The sequence below is a fragment of the Oncorhynchus masou genome, chromosome 17 (assembly GCF_036934945.1).
Source record: "Oncorhynchus masou masou isolate Uvic2021 chromosome 17, UVic_Omas_1.1, whole genome shotgun sequence".
NCBI classification, from domain to species: domain Eukaryota; kingdom Metazoa; phylum Chordata; class Actinopteri; order Salmoniformes; family Salmonidae; genus Oncorhynchus; species Oncorhynchus masou.
The window spans coordinates 8,568,305-8,590,276 of record NC_088228.1 but is presented as its reverse complement, the minus strand read 5'-3'; the positions used below and the strand labels follow the sequence as shown (position 1 = coordinate 8,590,276).

Sequence of the window (21,972 nt, the reverse complement as noted above, 5' to 3'; positions counted from 1 at the left end):
TCCTGGTAGATACTACTGGTTATGATTCATTATTCCTGGTAGATACTACTGGTTATTATTCATTATTCCTGGTAGATACTACTGGTTATTATTCATTATTCCTGGTAGATACTACTGGTTATGATTCATTATTCCTGGTAGATACTACTGGTTATGATTCATTATTCCTGGTAGATACTACTGGTTATTATTCATTATTCCTGGTAGATACTACTGGTTATGATTCATTATTCCTGGTAGATACTACTGGTTATGATTCATTATTCCTGGTAGATACTACTGGTTATGATTCATTATTCCTGGTAGATACTACTGGTTATGATTCATTATTCCTGGTAGATACTACTGGTTATGATTCATTATTCCTGGTAGATACTACTGGTTATGATTCATTATTCCTGGTAGATACTACTGGTTATGATTGCAGACAGAGCCCAGAGAATGGGATGGTGTAATACTGAATTAGTCATATGTTGATAAGGTGCATGCATGGGGATGTCCACGTCACCCAGAGACATGCCCATGCTCTAGAGAGACACCTAGCGGACTGAAACTTCATAGTTGTAGGCATAATACAGCGAGTGCTGTCTAGACTTACGCTGGCAAACACATCCATTACATTAGCTACCTAAATGTGAAGTAAACTCAACTGGCGAGTATTAGAGAATGGGGACTTTTAATTTGAAAACGTGCAGGATACCTCTTTCCGGTTTCCCTGACTTCTGTTTTTTTAATACTGTGTTATTCTTGTTCGGGTAGCACCCCTCACAGGACGTTTGGTGTACATTTTTTTTTTGGTGAGATGAAACTGCCAAAAACTCAGAAAGGTCATATTGTAGGTCAGAATTGCAACACAAGATTTGTTCAAGCCTAAAATGTTAGTCCGTAACCGTAACATGGTGGTTGTTTGTTCACAGATGAAATGTCTTTTTTCTTACGATCCTAACAAGTTACGTATGGATTTTCTTACGATCCTAACGATACGTATATTCAACCTTTTGGCAGCTATCTGGATCTATAGTGGAGAGCCGCAGCGCAGCTTCTCTCCAACAGCACCATGGGGAGGCGTGCTGGGCATCGACATAATACATATTTTGGGCCTGTGACTTTCGCAAAGTGGGCGCTGCTTATCATGGGGCGACATCAGCGCTCTGCTTAATAGCTCATATGCAACTGGGTGAGAAGTGTTCATTGTTTTTGGGGGCAGAATTATGTGAGTGATTCTTGGAGGTACGTCATGGTCAGTTTGTCGGGAAAACGACGTTCTCGTTAATCTACCGCTCTCGGCTGCCACTCACTTAGGTATAATGACACCACTGCGCACACACCAGTGGTTACTATGACAACTAGTATAGCCATGTCAGTAAATGACTGCTGTCTGAACACACAAATCCAATTTGGACACTTTAAACTTGCTGTTTGGACAGTCAGTATTCCAAAACAGATTTGAAGAAATAAAAAACTGATTTGAGCATTAAGGTCTGCAGTGTGAACAAGGCTTTATTGCAACTTGCAGGTGCATCTCTGGTTATAATTGTATAATCATCAATTGGCTACTTAGATACATTCTTTGTAATTGAATTAAATACTACAAATACAATATTTTTGCACTATAGTGTTGTTTTCTATCATTCATTTCTCATAAATTACACAATGTGTTCACAGGAAGAAAAAAACCTACAATCTCTACATAAGATTAGGAAAATTAACCATTCCTACAAACCCTAAAGGATTTCTTTCTGGAAGTGAATGATTTGGGCTCATTGCAAATGATAATAGACAGCAGATAATGTACAATAATGTTCAGCCTTTGATCCACACAGAAACCTTCCTCATCCCTCTGTATTAATGAATGTTGTATGTTCTTCTGGGATTTCTTTGATAAATATTCTGAAATATTTAGCTATATTGGGAATAAAATATTAATATATAATCCATTAGTGTTAGTTGGAAGGTTATTCATCAACATCAATGTCAAGTAGGAGTACGCTTAAGTATATACTATAATATGGTTAATAAATACTGTATAAATTCTAGTTCTGTTCATGGACCTCAACACCACATCAATAGATCTATTGTCTCTTGATCCCCCTCAGGCAATGCCATGTAAAACTTGTGACATTTTGTTTGGAGACCAATGTACACTACTTTTATGGGTATACATTTGACAAACATTCATGTATTGCCTATTTTTGAGAAACAGAAACCATAATGTAATTCTAGGTGACAAAGGGGTAATATATATTGCGCCGCTGCACCCTGTTTTAAATTAGAGCAAATGGTCAAGCAAGTTAGTGGTTCAATATGTCATGTGGTAAGAAAATATTAAGCTATAAGAGCCCAGCTCTTGGACTTCAATGGAGAATCCCCATTGAAAGTGATTTTTAGTCCAATAGGAATCCGGGAAACCGATCCATGAAGATACAATATTGTATGGCATTAGTGGGGTATCAAAATAATATTACACATTTTTCAAGTGGTAAGCAAACCTTGTATTGTGCCCGTAAATCCAGACCATGTTTAAATAAAAAATTAATTGTGAATTATGTATTACAAATCACCTCTCTGTACAATTACAGCTGTTGTCCGGTGCCAAACAGTGCCATTTAGAGAATTTAAATGAAAAGTACAATTTATATACAAAAGTAGAGGCAATTTTTCGAGTTTGGCTTGCTTGAATAACAACACTTGATCCTCAGCTTATCTTTCTGAAAAGAGAAATGTTGAACAACACATTAGTATAATGACCTGATGTGTTTTAATCAATGTGACAAACTGATAACATATATAGTACACGTCCCTGAACCTAAAGGTGCACATATTCTACACAAGGTTAGGATACCTATGACATAGATAGAACACTGATAGAACAATTGAAAATATAAGCACCTCTACAGTAAAGACATACACCAGAGATATTTTCTATATATTTATACATGGCTCTGATTCACAGGGAACAGATGACACACAGTATAGAACACACAGTACACTCACTTTCTCTTTCGTTGCAGGTAAATATGAACCAGCCAATGAGAAATCAAAGGCCAGACTGTAGCAAACACCACGGTGGTAGGAGACAGGTGCAAAGGCCACCACGAAGGACTCTGGAAAACCATAAAAAGACAACTCTCTCAACCATGCTGACATTAAAGAGTAAATCTCTTGTTAAAGAGACTTCCTCTTGTTTAGCATTGCACATTTTTAAACAACTCCTCTTTCGTGTATAAGTTTTAAGATATTCAAGAAGAAAAAAAAGGCATGATTCTGGCATTTGTGAATCCTATTTTTTTTTTTTTACTATTATTTAATAGTTAGACAGAAGATTGAAAACCTTACATAGACTTGTTTCTACTGTATTATTGACTGTATGTTTGTTTTACTCCATGTGTAACTCTGTGTTGTTGTATGTGTCGAACTGCTTTGCTTTATCTTGGCCAGGTCGCAATTGTAAATGAGAACTTGTTCTCAACTTGCCTACCTGGTTAAATAAAGGTTAAATAAATATAAAAAAATATATATATATTCCTTATGCTTTATTTTTTGAATGTCTTTTTTGCCATTTATGAATGTGTTATTCAATGCGTTTCTATGGGCTATAGTAATAAAGGCCGAATTAAATATTTGTTCAAATATTTAATTTTATATGTATTTGTTTTATACCTAAAGGGGTCGTCAAATTCAAAATCAAATAGCTAAATGACCCATGGTATGACAATCTTAAAACATATGTCCGCTTAGACTTCTAAGAATTAATACACTGAACAAAAAATATAAATGCAACATTTAAAGTGATGGGATAAAAGACCCCAGAAATGTTCCATACGCACAAACAGCTTATTTCACTTTTATACACCATTTTGTTTACATCCCTGTCAGTGAGCATTTCTCCTTTGCCAAGATAATCATTCCACCTGACAGATGTGGCATATCAAGAAGCTGATTAAACCGTTTGATCATTACACAGATGCACCTTGTGCTGGGGGACAATAAAATACCACTCTAAAATGTGCAGTTTTGACACACAGCACAATGCCACAGATGCCTCATGAAATTGGCATGCGGACTGCAGAAATGTGCAACAGAGCTGTTGTCAGAGAATTGAATGTTAATTTCTCTACCATAAACCGCCTCCATTGTTTTTTTCGAAAATTTGGCAGTAAGTACAACCGGCCTCGCACCTTCAGACCACGTGTAAGGCTGATGTCATTTTTGTGAACAGAGTGCCCCATGGTGGCGGTGGGGTTATGGCATGGGCAGGCATAAACTATGGACAATTAAAACAATTTCATTCTATCGATGGCAATTTCAATGCATAGAAATACCGTGACGAGATCCAGAGGCCCATTGTGAGGCCCATTTTTTTTAAGGTATTTGTGACTAACAGACACATATATCTGTTTTTTTTTTAAATATATAGATTTTTTTTATTGAATATTAAAACATACAATCTACCTGCAGTGAAGCCGTTCAACATTTACATCACATTCAATCATCTAGCAGACTCCCATCCAGAGAGACCCACAGGGACAACCAGGTTCAAGCAACCCGCTCAAGGGCAAGTCAACAGATCTCCCACCATGTCAAATCGGGGACCCGATCCAGGGACCTATTGGCCACTGGCACAACTGGTAGGCCACCACCCAACAGTCATGTGAAAGCCATAGAGTAGGACCTAATGCATTTATTTTAATTGACCCAATTTCCTTACATGATCTGTAACTGAGTAAAATCTTTGAAATTGTTCTATGTTGCGTTTATATTTTTGTTCCGTATCGTTAGACAGAAGCACATACCTTTCTTGCCAGAGATAAGGAGTCATCTTGTCTAGCCTGAGAAAGTGATCTAGTCTGAAAATGAACACACACAAAATGTAGACTATGGTGGTCTCACTTATGATTCAGATATAATTTTAGACTGTATTGTGACACAGTTTTATAAAAATAAAAAGTACTGTTTTATCTCTATGGTTTTTAGACCGGGGTCTCACCTGTAATGTGGTCAGGGCCTCCAGAGTGTTAAGCCTCAGAAGCACGTTAGCCATGTCCTCCTGCAGCCTGGTCAGCGCCATGGCGATGTGCTCGTTAAGGTTACCACTGGCAACAGCCTCAGTCCTGATCTGCATAACCCAGCCCTCTGCAGCATTTCCACTGGTAAAAATCTGTGACCCGCAACCTAGCCCCGATGACCTGGAACCTATAACACAAACAATGGGCAGTGAGCCAGCATCACTCTATGGACTTCATGGCCTGTAGTTACAAAACGTCACATGCGTCTCGGAGTAGAAGTGCTGATCTCGGATCAGTTTGGCCTTTTAGAACATAAAACATGGACCGGGTGGAGCTGATCCTCGACAACACTTCAACTCTGAGACGCTTTATGAATAAAAGCCCAGAAGCACAGGATAAAGGTTTCAAGTCAATCAAGGGATCAAATGCTATTGATTTATACTTTTTTTCATTATTTATTTTAAACAGTAAGACCATACAGACCCCACCTATTCCACTCATTGACCAGCAACTGTCACGTCGTTCTGTATGAAGCCCCTCCCTGTGAGGGGAGTCTTCCTGGAGACTCAGATCCTCATCCAGGGTCTCTCCCTGAAGACTCCTCCTCTTAGCTTGACTTGCCCTTGTCCCAGAGGAGTGTACCCTGGGTATTCCCGATTCCTGTGAAGACAACCAATCAAAATCATGCAGAGATGGCCAATGGGAGCGCTCCTTTTGCATTGTCATTACCCAAAACCAATCGAATAAATAGTAGGGTGGGAGCGAGTTCTGATTTACTGGAGCAAACACACCACATTTCTTTAGAGAGAACTTCTCACCTCCTCCATGGCTAAATGTTCCATTGAATCACAGAATTCCTCATTGTCCGAGTCGTTGACTCGAAGACGCTCTGTGTGGAGGAGACGAAGCACACCACATCATTGCCAGGTTATTGACACGTCAAGCATTGATCTGCATATATTAAGTGTACAGATCCAGTCCTTGATGACCACAGATCTGCATATTTCCTTTTTTACTAGGGACTGATTCTACCTGGTGTGTTCTCTACAGCCAATCAGTAACACAAAGAAATGAAAACCAGCAGGACTGCTGGAACTTGAGGGCCTGAGCTGTTTACCCCTGGATAGATCCATGCTTAATGAAAGCACTTCCCACGGGAAGATGTTATGGGTTGCGGGTGCTGTCGACAGGGGGTACACCCCTGGAACACGGTTGGAGAGCCTACAGAGTGAAATGTGTTCTTTTAAGCCCAGTCATAGCGCAATCGCGTGTGAAAACAGAGGCCATTATTGAAAAAAGAGAATCCCAGCTTTCTCGTCCTGCTATATTTATCGCTCAATTCTTAAAATGAAGCATATTTAATCTGCTTTACAACCGGTGTAGCCTACCTGGCATTCATAGGCGGCGTGTGAATTTCAAGCTTAAGGAAGATCAATTTAACCATAAAAATTCACCTTTATAATAACACGTTCCATGAATCATCACATTTACAGACTTATGTAAGATAGCCTACTATTCATAATGTGATGAGTAGATTGGATAGTCATAATTTAGGCTAATAATATAACTCAATCACTCACAAGTACAGCGTAGAGGAGAACTAGGCTATATCAGATGCTTCTTCTTTTTGTTTTGCACGGGAACAATGTGGTCTACACACATTTCATGTAATTCTACTACACTTTATGACAGGACACAATAGCAGAATATTTTTTTTAATATGATAAATTACAGGGCAGCCTACTCTGCTCCAGTGGCAACCTGTCATTCTGTTCGTCAGGGTGGCAGCGTAGCCTAGTGGTTAGAGCGTTGGACTAGTGACCGGAAGGTTGCAAGTTCAAATCCCCGAGCTGACAAGGTACAAATCTGTTATTCTGCCCCTGAACAGGCAGTTAACCCACTGTTCCTAGGCTGTCATTGAAAATAAGATTTTGTTCTTAACTGACAAGGTAAATTAAATAAAAAGGGCATGTTTGAACCCCATATTGGGGCTTTCCTGTTTTGCATGTTATTTTGGCATTAATTACATATCAGTTTGCAAACAATGTAATAATTCCAAATAGTGGTGTGTTTTTTGTTTTCTTGAGTAAGACAGCTCCAAAATGCAGGTTTTTCAGCCTAGCTCAGTGCAATTAATGTATTCTTTAGTGTTGTGTTCAGAATTGGCTTTGCTGCGTCCACATATATATATTTCTCCCCACAAAGATTTACATGCTAAAATCGCCACTGCTGCTGACACTGACAAACATATCAATAAATTCTACGCTGTCCAAAAAAATAGGCCTATGAGGGGGAGACATAAATAGAATATGACGTCCATCTAAACTAGAGGAGGAAATTATTGTCCAAAAACAAACTTTAAAGTAGCACTGACCCAACAATGATACATAGTAAATATGTGCAGTGCGCATTCACGTGTTATTTCATAGTTTTGATGTCTTCACTATTATTCTACAATGTAGAAAATAGTAAAAAAAAAAAAAAAAAAAACCTTGAATGAATAGGTGTGTTCAAACTTTTTACTGGTACTATATATTAGTAGGCTATATGTAAAGATCAGATTAAAGTAACAATAGTCTGATGGGTGAGAATATTGTCATGTGCTTGTCAAATTGTGAATGAGAAACTGATGAAGTGTGTACAACCTGCGTAAGAAACAGAGCAGAGCTCATGCTTTATTATAGTGTCGTCCAGACTTTATTCAAATCCTCATTAGAGTTGCATCATGCAGCCTTAGAATGTATTAAAAATCTAAACATATAGCTTGATGTTTGTATCCCAACTGAAGTTGCATAATTAAATATAAATTAACCATATAGGAGGACCTGTTTCTTTGTTAACAGTTCAACACAGAACAGCCGCATGTGCTCACTCTCTCTGAAATAGTTTGGAGAAAATATATTTTGTTTTTCATTCAGCTATGTTCAATTGTATTCTTCATACTATAAAATAATATTTAAAAAATGCCACAGAATTCTAATCAAATCTTGTCTGCTAAATGAACTAGTGTAGCCCACAGCCATTTTGCATAGCCAGATCGGGGCCTAACATAAAGACAACTCAGAATATGCTATTCTGTTCTTCTGAAATAGACTACATTTTCTTCATATCATGTTTCATTTAACCAGGCAAGTCAGTTAAGAACAAAGTCTTATTTACAATGACAGCCTAAGGAACAGTGGGTTAACAGCCTTGTTCAGGGGAAGAACAACAGATTGTTTTCCTCGTCAGTTCAGGGATTTGATCTAGCAACCTTTCTATTACTGGCCCAAAACTCTAACCACTAGGCCACCTGCTTACCTGTCTAAATTAAATAATGGATTTATTGTAAAGGTTTAGGCTATATTAAATGGATTTATTAGACTTTTTTAAATGTAGATGTCCAAAGGTCTGCATCAGTGGCTTGAAGGCTATGTGTGGAAGCCAGGAGATGCTTAATGTGTTTATGTTAATTAACTGACAATTATTGTGAGACCAGCAGTTAATTGCATGACAATTACCGGCTGACAAAATGTTATGACCGCCACAGCCCTAGTTTCGTCTCTCCTACAGGTGCTCTCAAATACAGTACCTACAGTTGGGTCCTACTAACTAACCCACCTACTGGAGGTGGTGCTTACCACTGAGGTGTCTGTTCAGATGCCTGTAGCAGTTCTCCGGTAGGGGATCTTTGGAGTAGGCCAGTTCCTCTTCCTCCACCTCACTGTTGAGGGAGCTCTGTGTCCCATTGGTCATGGAGGAGACGCTGGGCTCCACACTGCCGTTGGACGAGCTGACCTCTGACCTCCACCTGCGGTCCTTCACCCTGAGCAGATTCATGTCAGGGCCTGGGGACTTCCTCTCTGACAGACAGTATGACAATTAGTGTCATTTTAATAAGCATATTATAGTTATAAACCTGACATGACACAACACTGACATAACAATGGTCCTCCCGGTCCTTTGTTTCATAGTGATATAGAGAGGTTGTGGTTTAAATTGTGACAAACTGATGTAACCACAGCCTAGGGACATTTTATCTCCGAAATAAAAGTCCTGAAGTCTCTTTTATGGTAACATACAGAACCATGTCAAATTCAGTCCTCATCTTCCACTTGAACTGCTTCATAGCTACCCATAGTTATAGCACTGTCGTAAGTATAACCATGTTTGGCTTGTTAATACGTTATGCTACATAGTATTCATAACTAAGTTGTTGTGCAGAGAAACAGCTCAAAATATGATATGTACAATTTGCGGTACCTCTCTCCTCCTCCGCTTCATCATCTGCATCTTCCTCCTCATCACTGTCCACTTTCTCCTCCTCCTTCTCCTCTTCCTCCTCCTCATCACTGTCCACTTTCTCCTCCTTCTCCTCTTCCTCCTCCTCATCACTGTCCACTTTCTCCTCCTCCTCCTTCTCCTCATCACTGTCCACTTTCTCCTCCTCCTTCTCCTCCTCTTCCTCCTTATCAGTGCTTTTGCTTTCCTCCTTGTCAGTCATAGTCATGCCATTTATTTTGCTTTCTGGGACTTTGGTTTGAATATCCTTCCAGATTTCCAGACTCCCAAAGCCTGAGCAGTGCAATAAAATGTACAAGACACCTTATTATAACCTCTTTATAATTATAATGAGCTACTCTAGATAACACCGACTGCATCTACACTAGATAACGACTGTATCTACTCTAGGTAACACCGACTGTGTCTACTCTAGGTAACACCGACTGTGTCTACTCTAGATAACACCGACTGTATCTACTCTAGGTAACACCGACTGTGTCTACTCTAGATAACACCGACTGTGTCTACTCTAGGTAACACCGACTGTATCTACTCTAGATAACACCGACTGTGTCTACTCTAGGTAACACCGACTGTGTCTACTCTAGGTAACACCGACTGTATCTACTCTAGATAACACCGACTGTATCTACTCTAGGTAACACCGACTGTGTCTACTCTAGGTAACACCGACTGTGTCTACTCTAGGTAACACCGACTGTATCTACTCTAGATAACACCGACTGTATCTACTCTAGATAACACCGACTGTGTCTACTCTAGGTAACACCGACTGTATCTACTCTAGATAACACCGACTGTACCTACTCTAGATAACACCGACTGCATCTACACTAGATAACGACTGTATCTACTCTAGATAACACCGACTGTATCTACTCTAGATAACACCGACTGTATCTACTCTAGGTAACACCAACTGTATTTACTCTAGATAACACCGACTGTATCTACTCTAGATAACACCGACGGCGTCTACATTGCCACAACATTTAGCATTCTATGCATCACAACCACCGTTCACAAAGCTCAGCACAAGTTACACAACTACACAGCTAACACCAACAGGCTGCTAGTTATTAGCAACAGACTTTTCTACTATTGAGACAGCACCAGACACGGCAGCGTAGCCTAGTGGTTAGAGCGTTAGACTAGTTGCAAGTTCAAACTCCTGAGCTGACAAGGTATAAATCTGTCGTTCTGCCCCTGAACAGGCAGTTAACCCACTGTTCCTAGGCCGTCATTGAAAATAAGAATTTGTTCTTAACTGACTTGCCTAGTTAAATAAAGATAAATCAACCACACAACAAAATGAGGTTCTCTACTCATCCAGCCTTCAACAGCTTTGCACTTATTTCCTTAAAGGGATAGTTCACCAAAATGTCAACTTATGGATACCTTTAGGTTTGCTGTTTAGCACAGGCTAACAGGAGTCCTGCTTGCACCATGCAGTCAATTATGCTAATGCTAAACTATAGCTACTGTAAGGAGATAAACTCATATCATATATCACCGATTCTTGGGTCCATAGACTACTTTCCAGTTTTCCATAATATGAGGTAAATAGGTAATTTGGATCAACTATCCCTTTAATTGTTGCCATAGACAACAGTCCACTCATCATCTCTCTTCCTTCATCAGAACTGATTGCTGATTACAAGGTGAGGATGACTGACATGAGTTCACTGTGGACCCTCGGGGAATGGAGTTTAGGACCAACGCTACCACACAAACACTTGCCTTCCATCTTTGGTTTGTGGATATACCCCTTTTGCATCTGCATTTCCACTGAGCAAAAAGACAAAAAGGCGACTATGAAATATTAGTCCAAAGGCCTTCTCTGCTAATAGCAAGGAAAGGTTAACATAAGCAAGAGATCAATCTTCCTCAGAGCTAAACCCACCTTGAGGTGGAACAATCTCCTTCTGTGTGAATTTATTGACTCTTTAGTGACTATTTATAGACTATGAGAGTGGTTAATTAATAATCAATAAACACATAAATCATTTAACAATTGTATTCCTAGATGTGTTGGGGTTATCGTATTGTTGTGTTCAGTCAAACTGAGGTGTGTAGTTCTGCAGTGTTCAAAACAGCATCCATTTTGACCAGGCACCTGCAGCTGCTGCGAAAGGCCTGCTGTAGGCCCTCTTGTCCTCTTCCTTCTCTTCCTCCACTCCTCCCTCCACTTCTTCGAAGAAATACCCCCCGAGCGCCTCCAGCAGATCAGACACCTCCTCTGTGACTGGAAGAGTCTCCAGAATCTTCCAGAAATATGATTGTTAATATATTGGTGTTTCAATATAGAGTAAATGTGGTTTCATCAATTTAACGAAGGAGAAATGTATCTGCCTGGAGGGTAAAAACAATAGTACAAGCATGCAGTTGCTTCCTCTTCTTTTATTTACTCAAGATGCCATAGTAAAAATGCTTACCAGCTGAATGTCATTGACGTATGCTTGCATGGCTTCCTCCTTCGACATGTTCCCCAGTGAGTTCCATGCGTCCCTGGCAACAAACAACGTTTGTGTCTCATACGAACTCAGGTGAGAAAAGAAATGCTGCTTAACCTCGATAATGTCGAGACAAGACTAACAACATACCTTTTTTTTGTTCAGAGTAGGGATTTCATTATGAATCCATATGGACCCCCCATGCAAGATATGCATTTACATAGGGCCTTGAGATAACCAGGAAGAAACTATTGTAAACACAGTATCAGATATTTGAAATAAAATCTCTCAGAATTTGGTCTGATCATACAGCAAATTAGCAGGTGTTAATAGTTGAAATGCATTTTTGTGGCTAATAAATATGTTATTGTGCAGCAATAAGATGGTAGTATGGTATATTACACACGCTGCAGTGGGTAGTTTGATTGAATGACTCATATTCCATGCACTATAGAATAAATATGGTTATTCTGCTTTGTGGCTTAAGCATATCCATAATATCCCAGTCCAAATGATTCAGTGATATTCCTTAATCGCAAAACCTTTAACCTCGAGGTAAAAACACAACACATTTTTTTACATTTCATTGGTCTTAGCCTCGCTGGGCCATTCTTCTGCAACATTTCAAAGGGTTTCAGAAGTGCTCTTGCTCTATGCTGGCATATCTCGTACATGTCTCAGTGCTGAAGGCATGCAGTATTTTTATTTTTATAACATCATCATCTTTCATCTGATTTGATAACCTATTGCTAGAACAACACCCTTCACCAGGGTCGTGTTCAGTAGGCACCAAATGGAAGATAGCGATCCAAAACGGAGTGAAGCGGGGAGGTTCTATACTATCTTAACGTGTCCAATAAGAAAAACAAATTTTCAGGTTTTCTGTTGCAAAACATTTTGCTACAGTGTGCGCTAATGAACACCACCCAGTCCTTAAACAGAATTTACCACTTGGCTTTGCCTGCAGTGTCCCAGTATCCTGTGGGTCTTGGAATATTACATGGCCCCAGCGCAGCCTGCTTGTAGTAACTATAAAACATGAGCATCATGCCATCCGCCGGCTGATATGGACCTATAGGAGAGCAAATAAGGATAGGAGAGGGGAACAAAGAAGATAATTCAGGAAGTTTGATGATTTACATGATACTTTGAATTATTGTTAACATTTGCAGCCGATAGTCAATGCAGCAATTACCATGAGCTCACTGCAACTGACAATACAAATGTGTGTCCTCAGAAGGTATAAATAGACTTCTATTTTAAATTCAACGCTTTAATGGTTGAATCTGCTCATCTTCAGCTCTAAAGACACAATCTGTAATTTCAACAGTTTATCGGCTACTCTGCCTACTACAGAGCTATGCAAGGACTGACTGTCCATGAGATTGGCATGAAATTGGTTGTTTGTTTACAAACACTCAATCATATGACAACACAAACATAAACAATGTAGGAGTAGCCTAATATAACTGTATTGAACAGTAAAACAATTAACATGATAAGGCAGTTATATAATTTTAGAACAGCAGAACTTCTTACAGTGTGCCTTTTAAAAGCCAACCAAAACAGGCGATATCTAAGACACAGAGAATATAGGCCAATCACCTCTATCAAGCAGATACCAAATTAAAACGGTGGCAACACAGTGAGCTCTAATGGTGCTCATTCAGACATAGGCTACACAAGCTAGGCTTACTGCTAAATAGGCCACTCGGTCGCAGGACATGGCCCACAGTTCAGTGGCCGATTTGATGTATAGGCTAGTGTAGTTATTAGTGGATAATTAGCCTACCATCTTCGGGTAAACTCCGTATCACTCGCACTGCGGCATCAAATCGGGTCTCGAGCTCGTCTTGTTCCATTGCTTTGTCACAACCAGGATGACAGGCGGAGAATCGTCACTTCTTAAAGAGATTTAACATTCGGTCACCTCTGTGACAACAAAGTTGCATGGCAGCAATAATTTAAAATGAAAATGTTCTCAACAGGCTTTCATAATGTGTCATTGAAATCAACGGACCTAATTAATACCCACGGACCTCGTAAAGGGTACCGTATTATGGATACCACATGCATAATAGGCTTGTTATCTGATTTTCGCCTGAGGCAATTATTAAGCTATTTAGTTGTTGCATAAATATTGTCAGAATTTTATATCCATATGTTCAAATTAGAGTGAATGTAAAAATGTAAAAAAAAATAACCAAATCGATAGAAGGTTACGTTTAAGAAACTCACCCTATGCATGACTCTGGATGGATTAAACCCACTGCTGTCTACATATAGCCTACTGGCTGCAACCAGGCTGACTGTTCCGATAGCGATCTCTCAAGTTCGGTCCAACCGAATACCACGAAACATATGATTCACAAAGTTGCCATGGGAGTTGTAGTGTCTTTTGACCACGAATTACACAATGAACCAATGGGTTTCCTTTAGGATTCCTACAAGGCCCACAATTCTCTTAATGTGGGATTTAATATGGGCGATAGTGCTGACTGGGACAACATTTTGTCTACCTTTTTAAAAAGCATATATATATTAGATACACACGAGCGAGGACAAAATGTTAAAATATAGCATATAGATTGCAGCAAAATCGGCGCGCCATCAGTGGTACACTGGCTACCTTCTGCCACTAGACCCGATCGCTCTTCATCAGCTCTGGGTTCAACAAGCCACAATCGCACTCAAAATCAATTGATCCACAACTAATCGATGTAGTATCTGAACCAATCACAGTTGACAACGAGTCCAGAGCGCGGTCAAATGTAACAGTGATAAAATCGAGGCCAGAAGTGCCACAATACCAGGCGGGGGAGCCCCTTTCTCACCACACCAAAAGCAGCATCGCTTTGCCTCATTGAAAGGAAAGGGAGGAGAGAAATGCAGAGGGATGTAAGATGGCAGAACTACAAATGTTGCTAGAGGAAGAAATTCCGGCCGGTAAACGAGCGCTTGTGGAAAGCTACCAAAATCTATCGAGGGTCGCAGAATACTGTGAAAACAATTATGTACAGGTAAGGAAAAATAAATCGCTTATAAAATGTTGAATTATATGCGGAATTCGTCGGATTTGTAGCCTAATGTTCAAGAACTGAGTGAAACCGGGGACAGGAAATGTTTCCCCCAGAACGCTAGACAGATATCTAAATCACGAAATAGGCTTTTGGCAATGTAAAAAAATAAATAAAAAGGCGACCTAATCATTATATGCTTAAAACTGGTTACCATCTCGAGCTCTATTTTCATATAAGAGCACTGTTCGGGTGGTTGACCACTCTTGCGACCATTATTCACCAGCCATTTAATATCAATTTACAAAGCTAATGGAGACTATTCAGAGGGTGTGTCGTTGTTATGACCAAGGCTTGTCACTGACTGCATTCTCTTTGATAGGTAGGCTATCGAATAGGCCAAATGGTTTTATTCGTTTCATCATTATACAACCAGGACTCAGTGGTAGACGTAACATAGTAAACGTAAATTGCGGAGCCCATCGATTAGTAGTTTACGTTTCGTAAAATATGCTACGATTTACAATTCCTATGATATGCTACGAATTACAATTTGTACAATAGGTTATGAATTGCAATTAGACAATAGGTTATGAATTGCAATCTGTACAATATATTACGAATTGCAATTATACAATATGTTACGAATTTGCAAACGACCATGGGTTTATAAGCGCAGATATCAACTCTGCCGATTGAGCATGCTTTCTTTCTAGGGGTTAAGGTTAGGTTTAGAAGTTAGGTGAAAGCGTTAAGGTTAGGGGAAGGGTTAGGATTAAGGTTAGGATCTAGGTTAAAGCGTTAAGGTTAGGGGAAGGGTTAGGGTTAAGGTTAGGATCTAGGTGAAAGCATTAAGTTTAGGGTTAAGGTTAGGATCTAGGTTAAAGCGTTAAGGTTAGGGGATGGGTTAAGGTTAGAATCTAGGTTTGAAGGGTTAAGGTTAGGGGAAGGGTTAGCTAACATGCTAAGTAGTTGCAAAGTAGCTAAAAAGCGCTACTTTTTTACAAAATTGCTAATTAATGAAAAGGCAAAAGTTTTCTGTGATGAGATTCGAACACGCAACCTTTGGGTTGCTAGACATTCGCGTTATCACTGTCTGTGGCATAAAGCACATTTCCGACTCAGACATGACTTGCACATTTGATTTGTGCTCCACGAGTGTCCCTGAGAATGTGATATTACTTTACTCCATAGATTTCTTTGTTCCTCTCTCCCAGACAAATGGATTACATTTTAATAATCTGGATTATTGTCTGTGTATTGGATTAAGAACATGCTGCCATTGTTTTCACACACCTGGTCTAACCTTTTACTGTCAACTGGTCCAAAAATGTGAAATATAAAAATACAAAATGGCGGCAGGATCAGAAATGCTGTTATGTTGAGGCTCTGACGATGACTCTCACAGAACGTCTGGTGATGTAAGGAGCAACCAATGGGACCACCGGTTACGTCATATCATAGAATCCAGATGAACCCAGCGGTGCAGTTGGATAGCTCATCAGTGATGCCATTGGGGAACACTACAGGTCATGAGGCTTGCTGTAGCACCTTTATAACCAAATCACAAAAGGACACATCAAAAGCCTAATCCGTAATGACAGGCAAACAACTTAATTTTAAACATCTAGTTTTACGTCATCCAGCTTCAAGTCAAGTTTGTAGGCCTCAAACTAATAATCTCTGGTTTCTCATAGTAAATGTCCAAGAGATCAATGGAACACAGTTTATCTGTTAAGGAAGGAAAACCACAAGCAACCATATTTGTCAAAGCTGAGGCCCCACCCTAAATCTCCCTTCACATGATATCCTACTGACTCATAGATGAATCATGAATGTGTTAAGGCCGTGCCCTCCACAAGTAGTTATTATATTAAGTTGCAGCAGGCCTATCTAACTAGTATAACCAGTAGGGCCCCGACTTCTAAAGTACCAGGTTAGTATAATGTGGGTCTCCCATCACAAGATAAAAGACTGGTTAGTCTTGGTAAAGAAAAAGGGGTTTGGAGATTAGGGGAGTTGAAGCAGGTTCGTATCGTTGTGTTTTCCAGCATAAGGTACCACCTACCTTGATGAAAGAGGGTTAGGTTTGGTAAAGATATAGGGTTTGGAGATTAGGGTCAGTTAGTATCATGTATGTTCTCCACCATAAGGTACCACCTACCCTGATGAAAGAGGGTTAGGTTTGGTAAAGATATAGGGTTTGGAGATTAGGGTCAGTTAGTATCATGTATGTTCTCCACCATAAGGTACCACCTACCCTGATGAAAGAGGGTTAGGTTTGGTAGAGGGGTGATTTTGACTGCATGGGGCAGGTGAGAGTATCAACATATTCAGTTGCAGACTGAAAGAGAGAAGGTGGTTCATCTTCTGAGCATTAATCAAGTGTATGACTCTGATTGGAGAGCATTATTACCGTGGTTTCCTTCCAGGGGACATTTTTAGACCACTGCAATTAGCTTGATTCTGTGGGAATTGTCCCACTCTGTTGTCCACCCTAGGAGAATCTCAAACCCCATTGGAGGAATTTTGGAATTTTTATTAGGATCCCCATTAGTTCACGCCGTAACCCTATCTAATCTTCCTGGGGTCCAACACCAATTAACAAGACATTACAAACAACCACAACCAAGACTTCACAAACATTCAACAAGTAGACAATACAGATAATTAAAATACCTGACAGGAAACACATTTAACATTCAGTTGATGCTTTCTATTTCCTGTCCAATCATATGGTCTATCACATTAGATGTTCTTTCCTATTTCCTGTCCAGTCATATGGTCTATCACATTAGATGTTCTTTCTATTTCCTGTCCAGTCATATGGTCTATCACATTAGATGTTCTTTCTATTTCCTGTCCAGTCATATGGTCTATCACATTAGATGTTCTTTCTACTTCCTGTCCAGTCATATGGTCTATCACATTAGATGTTCTTTCTATTTCCTGTCCAGTCATATGGTCTATCACATTAGATGTTCTTTCTATTTCCTGTCCAGTCATATGGTCTATCACATTAGATGTTCTTTCTATTTCCTGTCCAGTCATATGGTCTATCACATTAGATGTTCTTTCTATTTCCTGTCCAGTCATATGGTCTATCACATTAGATGTTCTTTCTACTTCCTGTCCAGTCATATGGTCTATCACATTAGATGTTCTTTCTATTTCCTGTCCAGTCATATGGTCTATCACATTAGATGTTCTTTCTATTTCCTGTCCAGTCATATGGTCTATCACATTAGATGTTCTTTCTATTTCCTGTCCAGTCATATGGTCTATCACATTAGATGTTCTTTCTATTTCCTGTCCAGTCATATGGTCTGTCACATTAGATGTTCTTTTATTTTTTTTCTTGAAGGTGGATTTACTTTTTGCCTGAGCAATATGGATTGGTAAAGAGTTCCATTCAGCTATGGCTCTATATAAAACTGTAGATTTAAGTAGATTTGTCCTTGGCTTGGGTTGTCTTAGCTGCCCTGAATTTGCCTGTCTGGTTTGGTGGTTATGCGTGTTGCTAGCATGTACTAACTGGCCTGAAAAATACTGTGTTTTAAAAAATATATATATTACATTCCTAAAGAAAATCAGAAGACTGGACAGTAATTTGTTTTTAACGTGAAGCCATGAGAGATTCTGATGCATTTGGATAATATTCATACGGTTAGAGCAGAAGGGAGGGACCTCAGGCTTTCTCATCCAATGGGTTTTGAGAATGAGGCGAGAGGAAAGAGGATGTGAGGAGTATGCAATTGAGATTCTCCCCATGACATCATCCTTTATTGCTGTTCTCTCTCTTCTGGTGAATGAGTGTGACTCATAGCTTTAATAGGCTATCTGGTTTGAGCTGTACTGACTAGAGGTTGACCGATTAATCGGAATGGCCGATTAATTGGGCCGATTTCAAGTTTTCATAACAATCAGAAATCGGTATTTTTGCGCGCCGATTTGCCAATATTTTTTTATACCTTTATTTTAACTAGGCAAGTCAGTTAAGAACACATTCTTATTTTCAATGACGGCCTAGGAACGGTGGGTTAACTGGCTCGTTCAGGGGCAGAACGACAGATTTTCACCTTGTCAGCTCGGGGGATCCAATCTTGCAACCTTACAGTTAACTAGTCCAATGCAATAACGAACCTGCCTCTCTCTCGTTGCACTCCACAAGGAGACTGCCTGTTACGCGAATGCAGTAAGCCAAGGTAAGTTGCTAGCTAGCATTTAACTTATTTTACAAAAAACAATCAATCATAATCACTAGTTAACTACACATGGTTGATGATATTACTAGATAATATCTAGCATATGTCCTGTGTTGCATATAATCTGACTGAGCATACAAGTATCTAAGTATCTGACTGAGCGGTGGTAGGCAGAAGCAGGCGCGTAAACATTCATTCAAACAGCACTTTTGTGCGTTTTGCCTGCAGCTCTTCGTTGGGCATCAAGCATTGCACTGTTTATGACTTTTTAATTTATTTGATTTATTTCACCTTTATTTAACCAGGTAGGCAAGTAGGCAATTGTAAAGTTCTCATTTACAATTGCGACCTGACCAAGATAAAGCAAAGCAGTTCGACACATACAACGACACAGAGTTACACATGGAGTAAAACAAACATACAGTCAATAATACAGTATAAACAAGTCTATATATGATGTGAGCAAATGAGGTGAGATAAGGGAGGTAAAGGCAAAAAAGGCCATGGTGGCAAAGTAAATACAATATAGCAAGTAAAACACTGGAATGGTAGATTTGCAATGGAAGAATGTGCAAAGTACAAATAAAAATAATGGGGTGCAAAGGAGCAAAATAAATTAATTAATTAAATACAGTAGGGAAAGAGGTAGTTGTTTGGGCTAAAAATATAGGTGGGCTATGTACAGGTGCAGTAATCTGTGAGCTGCTCTGACAATTGGTGCTTAAAGCTAGTGAGGGAGATAAGTGTTTCCAGTTTCAGAGATTTTTGTAGTTCGTTCCAGTCATTGGCAGCAGAGAACTGGAAGGGGAGGCGGCCAAAGAAAGAATTGGTTTTGGGGGTGACTAGAGAGATATACCTGCTGGAGCGTGTGCTACAGGTGGGAGATGCTATGGTGACCAGCGAGCTGAGATAAGGGGGGACTTTACCTAGCAGGGTCTTGTAGATGACATGGAGCCAGTGGGTTTGGCGACGAGTATGAAGCGAGGGCCAGCCAAAGAGAGCGTACAGGTCGCAATGGTGGGTAGTATATGGGACTTTGGTGACAAAACGGATTGCACTGTGATAGACTGCATCCAATTTGTTGAGTAGGGTATTGGAGGCTATTTTGTAAATGACATCGCCAAAGTCGAGGATTGGTAGGATGGTCAGTTTTACAAGGGTATGTTTGGCAGCATGAGTAAAAAAGGAAAGGAACCACCAGCTTTCATATGTTCTCATGTTCTGAGCAAGGAACTGAAACGTTAGCTTTCTTACATGGCACATATTGCACTTTTACTTTCTTCTCTAACACTTTGTTTTTTCATTATTTAAAGCAAATTGAACATGTTTCATTATTTACTTGAGGCTAAATTGATGTTATTGATGTATTATATTAAGTTAAAATAAGTGTTCATTCAGTATTGTTGTAATTGTCATTATTACAAATACATTTTTAAAAATCGTCCGATTAATCGGTATCGGCTTTTTGGGTCCTCTAATAATCGGTATCAGCGCTGAAAAATCATAATCGGTCGACCTCTAGTACTGACTCTTAGCTTTAACAGGTTATCTGGTTTGGCCTGTACTGAGTGGACAAAACATTAAGAACACCTGCTCTTTCCCTGACATAGGCTGACCAGGTGAATCCAGGTGAAAGCTATGATCCCTTATTGATGTCACTTGTTAAATCCACTTCAATCAGTGTAGATTAAGGGGAGGAGGCAGGGTAAAGAAGGATTTTTAAGTATTGAGACACTTGAGTCATGGATTGTGTATGTGTGCCATTCAGAGGGTGAATGGGCAAGAAAACATATTTAAACATCTTTGAACGGGGTATGGTGGTAGGTGCCAGGCGCACTGGTTTGTGTCAATAATTGCAACGCTGCTGGGTTTTTCACGCTCCAATTTTTCCATGTGTATCAAGAATGGTCCACCACCCAAAGGACATCCAGCCAACTTGACACAACTGTGGGAAGCATTGAGTCAACATGGGCCAGCATCCCTGTGGAATGTTTTCGACACCTTGTAGAGTCCATGGCACAAAGAAGTGAGGCTGTTCTGATGGCAAGGGGGGGGTGCAACTCAATATCAGGAAGGTGTTCCTAATGATTAGTATACTCAGTGTATAGTTCAGGATCAGTTCTCTCAATGGCAGTTCTCAACCAATCACCTACTTATGTTTGAGCATGTCCTCAGTTACCCTCAGGTTCTAGGTTGTCATAATTCAAGCCTACTCTCTTAATTGTGTTTGATTGACCCCTTAATAGACATCATCATCTCATCATGTTCAGGCGACCTGTTTCGGAAGCTACACATGTAATTAGTGGAAAATTAGATGAGAAATGAACACCACAGGTCAGTGAGTATTGTACACACCATTGGGTGATTAAACTGTCACCAGCTATGCAGAGGATCACTGATACAACTATTAGTCTACAGGATTTGAAGGAGATGGAGTAAAGGGGGTCAAATGTGTTGAGTGGGCTGGTTTTTCCTGTCAATTTCCCCTTTGCCTTGGATTCAGATAAGCAGTCTTGTGTTGTAATGTACTATCACTTACAGATGTAGGATATTAATTTGATCACTATTTTGAGACTTTTCCTACACAGCAGGAAATGCAAAGGTGTAGTGTATTCAAGGTATAAAAAAGCCTTCTAAAGTTTGTAATTTCCACTTTTTTTTGTCATTTCCATTTTGCACTAAAAAAACATATCAACCCCTACAAAAAATGTCCATTATATTCCACATAATATTTCAAATTTCTTATAGCTGCTGGATTATTTTCCTGCTTTAGCAAACTGGCTCAAATTTAAAAAAAATATTGATATCTGCAGTGATCACTATCATGAATTTACTTCAGTTGACAAACAACTTCAAACAATCGTGTCCCCTGGAGAATATGTTTTTTATCTTAGAATTACAAAAAAAAAAAAAGTAGGGAGTGTTTTGTTGTGGTTTTACTTGCTAGTTCAGTATATGTCGATCAAAGCTGGGACCGAGAGACAGAAAAACAGCCATCAGACGGTTA

At 39.6% G+C, this 21,972-nt stretch overlaps 2 protein-coding genes and 1 long non-coding RNA gene across 13 annotated transcripts in view; 2 read left to right on the top strand and 1 right to left on the bottom strand.

Annotated features, from left to right (window-relative positions):
• Positions 1-739: 739 nt before the first annotated feature.
• LOC135558388 (uncharacterized) lies at positions 740-3,516 on the top strand. 2 transcript variants are annotated; one of them, XR_010458353.1, is made up of 3 exons: positions 740-797; positions 1,006-1,177; positions 3,012-3,516. It is a non-coding gene; the product is annotated as an uncharacterized LOC135558388 (long non-coding RNA). The 2 variants fall into 2 exon arrangements; XR_010458352.1 differs by lacking the exon at positions 740-797 and having other exon boundaries at positions 809-1,177.
• Positions 1,483-14,069, bottom strand: LOC135558387 (acyl-CoA-binding domain-containing protein 5A-like). 5 transcript variants are annotated; one of them, XM_064992154.1, is made up of 14 exons: positions 13,982-14,069; positions 13,536-13,647; positions 12,692-12,815; positions 11,726-11,798; positions 11,407-11,554; positions 11,031-11,078; positions 9,249-9,560; positions 8,627-8,848; positions 5,825-5,895; positions 5,495-5,666; positions 4,988-5,193; positions 4,794-4,847; positions 2,995-3,104; positions 1,483-2,708 (listed from the first exon to the last, which is right to left on the bottom strand). In XM_064992154.1, the coding sequence occupies exons 2-14, from the start codon at positions 13,603-13,605 to the stop codon at positions 2,696-2,698; spliced, it is 1,623 nt and encodes a 540-aa protein (XP_064848226.1). In that variant the 5' UTR covers positions 13,606-13,647; positions 13,982-14,069; the 3' UTR covers positions 1,483-2,695. The 5 variants fall into 5 exon arrangements, with proteins under 5 accessions (XP_064848226.1, XP_064848227.1, XP_064848228.1 ...); XM_064992155.1 differs by having other exon boundaries at positions 13,536-13,644; XM_064992156.1 differs by having other exon boundaries at positions 13,536-13,607.
• A 499-nt stretch (positions 14,070-14,568) lies between these two features.
• The window catches only part of LOC135558385 (abl interactor 1-like), a 36,517-nt gene continuing 29,113 nt past the window's right edge, over positions 14,569-21,972 (top strand). For 2 of the 6 annotated variants that reach the window (XM_064992151.1, XM_064992149.1), the window contains exon 1: positions 14,573-14,763. In XM_064992151.1, coding sequence (XP_064848223.1) covers positions 14,647-14,763 — 117 coding nt within the window. In that variant the 5' untranslated portion in view covers positions 14,573-14,646. Of the gene's footprint in view, positions 14,764-21,972 lie in introns of all 6 variants that reach the window. The other 4 variants (XM_064992146.1, XR_010458351.1, XM_064992150.1 and 1 more) reach the window with 4 other exon arrangements.